The sequence below is a fragment of the Mustela nigripes genome, chromosome 16, assembly GCF_022355385.1.
Source record: "Mustela nigripes isolate SB6536 chromosome 16, MUSNIG.SB6536, whole genome shotgun sequence".
NCBI classification, from domain to species: domain Eukaryota; kingdom Metazoa; phylum Chordata; class Mammalia; order Carnivora; family Mustelidae; genus Mustela; species Mustela nigripes.
Genome location: NC_081572.1, coordinates 53,152,269 through 53,160,200, shown reverse-complemented (window position 1 = coordinate 53,160,200; position 7,932 = coordinate 53,152,269). Strand labels below are relative to the sequence as shown.

General features: G+C 40.8%; 1 protein-coding gene across 1 annotated transcript in view; it reads right to left on the bottom strand.

Moving 5' to 3' along the window:
* LOC132003261 (heparan sulfate glucosamine 3-O-sulfotransferase 3A1) overlaps nucleotides 1-2,052 on the bottom strand; it is a 5,073-nt gene extending 3,021 nt beyond the window's left edge. The window contains exon 1 of the mRNA XM_059378587.1: nucleotides 2,041-2,052. Within this exon, the coding sequence (XP_059234570.1) occupies nucleotides 2,041-2,052 (12 nt within the window). The remainder of the gene's footprint in view (nucleotides 1-2,040) is intronic.
* Nucleotides 2,053-7,932: the final 5,880 nt, after the last annotated feature.

Sequence of the window (7,932 nt, the reverse complement as noted above, 5' to 3'; positions counted from 1 at the left end):
ATATTATTTATTTATTTATTTATTTGAGAGAGAGAGAGAGAGAGAGAGCGCGCCAGCCAAGAGGAGAGGGAGAAGCAAGTTCCCCCACTGAGTGGGGAGCCCGACACGGGGCTCGATCCCAGGACACTGGGGTGAAGACCTGAGCGCAAGGCAGACCCTTGGCCCACCCAGGTGCCCATTCCTTGGGTATTTAATGGGAAATAGGAATATCCATCTCACATGATTGTTGGGATGATTAAATTAATATAATATCCTTCAATACTTCCGAAGAGGACCTGGCACTGAATTTAAGTGCTACGTAATTTCTTATTTTATTTTTATCCTTAACCCACACTGCTGTCAGAAAGTCACCTTCATCAAATTCTTTTGGTAAATTAGACTATCCTAATAATAACACGATCACACTACTAGGAGATGGTATTAAAATATCCTGAGCCTATTCTACAGTTTTCTTTTTTTTTTTTAATGTATTTTTAAAAGATTTTATTTATTTATTTGACAGACAGAAATCACAGGTAGGCAGAGAGGCAGGCAGAGAGGGAGGGGGAGGTAGGCTCCCCACTGAGCAGAGAGCCTGACGTGGGACTCGATCCCAGGACACTGAGAGCATGACCTGAGCCGAAGGCAGAGGCTTAACCCACTGAGCCACCCAGGCACCCCCTATTCTGTACTTTTCTTACAAACAAAGGAGTTCTATTTAATATAAAGCCACTGCCTGGTACGCAACACTACTTTTCTTTAGAATTTCTGAATTTTCCTGTTAACAAACCAGACTTATTAAATAATCCATCGTTTATCGAACGTGAAACGCCATCACTGCGACAGTCTGTAGATCTTGGTTCCTCTCAACTGGGCCCAGTTGTTGTTATTATCATGTATTTTCCCCACGACAAAGTGAATTCTGGCTCTTTGCTGTTCCAAACATTCTTGATTCTTGTCTGCTTGTTTTTCCTGATGAATGTATGTTAGGATCACTTTGCCCCGTGGAAAGAAAAATACGCCACTGGGGTCTTGACAGAGCAGACGTTCCCACCTAGGTCAAGCAAACAGTACCTACTGAGAATTGGTGGGTGTCAGGGCCAGTCAAAAAGGATGAACCAGAGAGAAAAAACCTATTTACTCTTCCAATTTAAACATACTACCATTACATCCACTATTCGATATTACCCCACTGTCTTTCTAATCCCAAGTTTTATAAGAAACAGCTCTGGCTCAAATCAGTATTAGAATAAATATAGCTGGGGACTTATTTCAATAACCACACTAAATTTGTCCTCTGATCCATTGGGAGAAGGATCAAACTTCTACATATTCTTATACAGGATTCACTTTTATTCCTGGAATACAAGCCATTTCCATTTGATTCTGATAGATTTTTCTTCTAATATCATTCTGGATTTGGTTCATCATTATTTTGTTCCAGATTTTTCATTCATATTCACTCATGGGATGTTCCTGTAGTTTTTCTTGAGATCAATAGCTTAATCATTGGCTGGAATATGAATTATTCCACCAATAAAATGAGTTGAGAAATGTTTCACATTTTTCTTTATCCTAGAAGAGTGTAGGTAGCAAAATAATTTTTTTTTAAGATTTTTAAAATTTATTTCCTTGAGAGAAAGAGAGAGAAAGATCATGGTGGGGCAGAGGGAGAGAGAGAGAAGTGGACTCCCAGCTGAGCTCAGAGCCCAACCTGGGGTTCAGTCTCAAGACCCTGAGATCATGACCTCAGCTGAAATCAAGAATCAGACCTTTAACTGACTGGACCACCCAAGTGCCTGGCAAAATAATTTTTCTTTCTTTCTTTATTATTTTTTAAGATTTCATTTATTCATTTGACAAACAGGAAATCACAAGTGGGCAGAGAGGCAGGTACAGAGAGAGAGAGAGGAGGAAGCAGGCTCCCTGCTGAGCAGAGAGCCTGACGTGGGGCTTGATCCCAGGACCCTGAGACCATGACCTGAGCTGAAGGCAGAGGCTTAACCCACTGAGCCATCAGGCGCCCCTAATTTTCTGTTGCTTAAATTTGGTGGGCATTACCTTCAAAGCCATCTTATACTGATGCTTTTGAGGGTAAGGATAGGAAAGAAAGGAGAATTTTCAAACCCATCTTTTCAGTTTCTTCCATGGTAATTGGTTTCTGGTAAATACTCTGCCTTGTCTTGTGTCAATTTTGGCAACTGATGTTTCTAAAAATCACCCATTTGTGCAGTGAGTTACATCAGCAGTCTGGACTGTGATTTGATAGTCCCCAGGGTTTTCCTGTTTTTTTCACTTTCTTTCTGCTCTCTAGATTGTTTTCTTTTTAATTTTTATTTTTAAAAAATTTTATTTATTTATTTGACAGAGAGAGATCACAAGGAGGCAGAGAGGCAGGCAGAGAGAGAGAGGAGGAAGCAGGCTCCCTGCTGAGCAGAGGGTCCTATGCGGGACTTGATCCCAGGACCCTGAGATCATGACCTGAGCTGGAGGCAGAGGCTTAACCCACTGAGCCACCCAGGCGCCCTGTTCTGTTATCTTTTTAAATTCACTTATTTGCATTTTACCTTCCTAATGCTCCCCTTTATTCTTCTTCTATCTATCTGCTGTTCTCATAATTTATTTAGCAGGATGCTTCACTATTTTCAATCCCTTTTTGCAAGTAATAAAAGCATTTTGAAGCTATTATTTACCTCTTTACCTAAAAACTTGGTCAAACTTCATGTTTTGACATGTACTGTTGTCATTTTCATAAATATTTACTTAGTTAATTGTGTTTTGTACTTTTTATCTCCTTTATAGCCCCGGTGTGATCTAGGATTGCTTTTGTTTTTACTTTTAATTCTAATGGTTGGAAAATAATGTACTTTGTGTTATGTGAATTTGTCTTTGTTGACTTCCTATAATTTAGTCCCACTTACACTATATGCTAACTTTATATTAAGAAAAATTTCAGACACAATCCCAAGTAGAGAGAATTGTAATGTCAATCTTGTGTACCTTACATTCAACTTCAAAAAACAACTGGTGGCCAATTTCATTTCATTCATAACCCTCTCCCTTTCTACTCCCTCCTCCACAAATAAGCTACTTTCAAGTCTGTCTCAGACATCACATCAACTAGTTCATAGACATTCTGGTCCCCCAACAGGTGTTAGGAGGATGCAGAGAAAGGGGAACACTCTTGCACCATTGGTAGCAAAGCAAACTGCTGCAGCCACTCTGGAAAAGAGAATGGAGGTTCCTCAAAAAGTTAAAAATAGAGCTACCCTAAAACCCAGCAACTGCACTACTAGCTATTTACCCCAAGAATTCAAAAATGCTAATTTTCAAAGAGATACATGCATGTCCATGCTTACAGCCAAATGATGGAAGTAGCCCAATGTCCAATGATTGCTGAATGGCTAAAGATGTGATTGATACACACAGTGCAATATTACGCAGCCATCAAAAAGAATGGAATCTTGACATTTGCAGTGATGTGGATGGAACTAGAAAGGATTATGCTGAGGAAGATAAGCCAATCAGAGAAAGACAAATACTACATGATTTCACTCATATGCAGAATTTAAGAAACAAAACAAATGAGCAAAGGAAAAACAGAGGGAGACAAACTGAGAAACAGACTCTTAAATATAGAGAACCAACTGAAAGGGGAGGTGGGTGGGGGGGTGGTGGATGAAACAGGTGATGGGGATTAAGGAGCGCACTTATGATGAGCAGAGGGTAACCTATGGAAGTGCTGTATCACTCTCGCGTACCCCTGAAAGGAATATTACACCATATGTTACCTAAATGGGATTTATGTAAGAACTTTTAAAAGACCCATTCTGCTTCCCATTGTCATTATTTTTGGCACAAATTCCTCAACATCTGTAGCAATAAGCCATTGACCCTTGGCTAGTTCAGTGATGCTGGGATTCTCAGATTTTTGTTGTCTTTGGTATTTTAGTCTGGTTATGTTTGCTTTTATCCTTAGGGAAGGACATGATAATTAGATATCTGATTTCTCTTGCTCTTTGTTGTTCTTTCCAGAAACCTGCAATTCTTTTTGCAAAAGAACCTTTTATGTCACCCATCCCCCACTCCCTAAATATACCTTTGGGTCTGGGGAAGATCAAGCAGCAACCAAAATTTAGTGTTGCCGCAAAGCAGACCCAGGTAGCGGTCAGTGTCCATGCTCACACTGGTGTCACTGCACGACCTGAATTCATGGCCTCATCACCGTGCCTCTCCCCACAGAGAACTGAGAAACTGGCGAGGCCAACCCACTGTGGAAGCTTAGCTTACACCTTTATGAGATGAGCCAGGAGATCCATCCAGACATTGTTGGAATAATTCGGTGAAGGAAATTTGATCAACTCTGTGAAAAAAGTCTGGGTTAGCAAAAGCAAATACTAAGCACCAGCAAAAGTGATAAGAAAGAATATTTGGTGATTAAAAAGAAAAAAAAAAGTCCGCATTCTTGCCTCTTTTCCTGTGATCTCTGACTTTTAACTAGTCAACCTCTTTTTTTTTTTGGCCCATAAGATGGAGAGAAAATACTTCGCTCAGAAGCTACTGGTTGGGGATCTCAATCTTCCTCTCTCCTGTCTCAGAGGAACATAGAGATCTCCAGCAGCCCTTTTCAGCCCAGATTCTGGCTGGAGATTGTGCTGCATGAGAGGAAATCCCACTAACATCTCTGAAAAAAGAAACCACATTTTCCATCCTTTCAACAGAGGCAGGGAAAGAGCAATTCAAAATAGGCATTTGAAGAGGAAACAGCTAAAATAGGATTTCAGAAGAAAAACACATTAATGACTGTCATCTCTGGGATGCGGAAAACAGACTGGTTTGCAATGGGGTGGTGGGGGGAGAGGGCGACAGTGGGAAGTCCTAGCAAACCGGAAGCTGCCTGCAAGCCGGTTTTTTCAAAAAGGAAGAAGTGATAGTCTAAATAAATCCTTAATGAAGCTTATATTGTAGAAGGACTCACAATAGGATTCTTTAAATCGTCATCTCCTTTTTCATTTCTTTATTCATTTTCTTACCGCAATTTGAATCTCCATGTTTAGAGCAGAGCTCATCTATCACAGAAACCGAAACACGTGTGTCACTTGGAATACCATTTTTCAAAGTGTTGAGAACTTGCAAATCGCCCTTCCTTACCTGAGTGAGACAGACACTGTGACTCTACTCTGTGCCAGGACTTGGGCCCGAATGGGCAGAGAAAAAGCCACCCCAGTTATCATGAAAGCTTGGAAAAGATACCAGACAGGCTAATAAGGGAAAAGAAAGGTGTGTATAGTAAGATACATCAAGTTTTCCTAAAGATGGGACAAGTTGGGGTGGGGAGTGGGAAATACGACTAGACGAGGGGAGGGGTGGCTCCTAGGAGGCCCTAATTTCCTGGCTCACCAGGTGATGCTAACATAACTTCACTTCTAAATAGTAATGCAGATCTGGAGATGTTAAGAGTAGGTATGGGGATGTGGAAATGGATAGAAATCAAAATGATAAGGAAAAATCAGGAAAACTTATTTATTTTTTGCTCTGAAGGAAGGCAAGGGTTAGAAGGGATCTCACAAGCAAAGTAAGGATTATTACAGAGTGGGTTACACACATGTGCTCTTTCTCCCCAAAGAACACAACAGCCCCAAAATGGAAGCAACCCAACAGTTCATAAGCGGACGAACAGAGAAACAAAATATGCTCCATATCACACAATGGAATAGTATTCAGTCGTTAAAAAGGAAGGGAATTCTGACACCTACTCCAAAATGGAGGAACCCTGAGGACATCCTGCTCTAAGAAACTAGCCTGTCACAGAAGGACAAACATTATGTGACTTCACATATATGAGGCCTCTAGAATCGTCATGTTCATAAAGACAGAAAGTATAATGGCAGTTACTAGGGGCTGAGAGATGGGGAGGGAGTTGTTTAATGGCTTGGAGTTTTAGTTTTGCGAGAGGTAGAGTTCTAGAAAATGATTGCTCCACAGTGTGAATGCCCTCAGCACTACTGAATGGTACACTTAAAAATGGTAAACATTACGTGACGTCTATTTTTACTGTATTATCAATTAAAAAATAAAACTCACCAAGAAGACAAGGTCTTCAATTGCATTAGTAGAATTTAATTAGAAAAAAGCCTTTTTGGTTTTGCAGATAATTAAACATTTAGCACAAGGTGCTGAAAGAGGCTACAGTTTTGCTTTCCTCTTGCTGGACCAAAGGGGAATATAATAATTTATGTGCTATTATGGAACTGTCTGATTAGGAAATAATGTTCTTTAGCCTGCATCTACTCACCACTGGGTAGGTGACCACGAGCTAGTCATCCAACCTCTCCAATCTCAGCTCACCTTACCCAAAAAATCAAGCCAAGGGACTGGGCAATCTGGACCAGAAGCAGAGTTGACATGACCATTAGGGTAAGGAGCATACCAAGAACTGTTCCTTAAGAAGGTGATGCCTGGTGTTTAGAATTTTCAGCTGCCAGGAGAACCCCATCTAGTCCAGATCACAAGAGTCCAGAGAAGGTCAGAACCCCTCTGAAATATTCCTGCGACAGCCACACACCTGTCCATTAGAGACCCTATATGTATGACATTCCAGCAGTGACAGTGCCTGGTTTGAAGGCCACAAACTGGCAAAAGCAAGTTATTTGCCTATTACGATGGGAGAGAGGGGAGCTCAGTTTTTAAGGGGAATCAATTTCTTCCCATGCCATGTGGCACAGTTATTTCTGGAAGGGAACTGCTTGGTAACACTTCCACGTGACTCGGGATATTGTGCCTCCTGGATGTCCTGGGGGTTTCATTTTGGATCCAACCAATCACATTGGGTTGAATCATTGTGGGCCTACAGTTATTTGAACAGTTTTCTAGTGGTCTCTAGTATAGGAAACAGCCAAGTATGAACCATGAGACACCTGCCAAATAATTTATTTTTTCTTAAGCCCTAAGCCGACTGAGTACTTCATGGTAAGAGTACAAAGGTGACCCAGAAGGCCTTCCACCTGCCACACTGTGGACAGGACAGATCTGCCTCCATGACAGCGCCCCACTTATAGTCCCAGAGGCAAGGTCACCACCATCTGCATCACCCTCATCCGCGTGGTCAGTGGCACCACCAAGAGGCAGCCCTCAAAGGCAATGAACAACACATATTCATTGCACATACCACACACTCAAGAAAGAGTAAGAAAGAACCTACCTCATGTGCTTCACCCTACTCCTTTGTTCCAAATTCCCTCTGTCCTTATACTGTCCTCCCGTGCCTGCACCCTTCCACCAGAACTGCTATTAGCCCTCTCTGCAGGTCTTCCTTAAAAAATTACCATCCCTCATTGCATTATCCACATGGAAAAATAAATCTTGATATCTCACCATATGGAAAAATCAACTCCAGATGGCTGGTACATATAAATACAAATGATAAAATAATATAACTTTTGGAAGGAGACCTAGGAGAGCATCTTAAGTTTCTTAAAGGAAGAACCACAAAGAAAAGAATGATGAATTGGACTATATTAAAAATAAGAATATCTGTTCACCAAATGATACCAATAAGAGAGTAAAAAGGCAAGCATGAGAATGATAGAAAATATTTAAAATACATATACCTGACTAGAGATTTACATCCATCATATGTAAAGAGTTCCTACAAATCAATGAGTTAAAAAACTAGACATCAGGAAAGAGAAATGGGCGAATGTCTTGAATAGGCACTGCACACGAAAAGCAGTATCAAAGAGTCCATCAACGTATGAAAACATACTGCACTTCATTAGTCCTCAAGGGAGTACAAATTAAAACACAATAACCTTCACCCACCTGAATGGCTTAAAATAAAAACCACAGTGAATTCCAAATGTGGCAAAGATGTGGAACAACTGTTGGTCTGAGTATAAACTTGCATAATGACTTTCAGAAAACTATTTGGAACGATCTACCAAAGCTGCATAT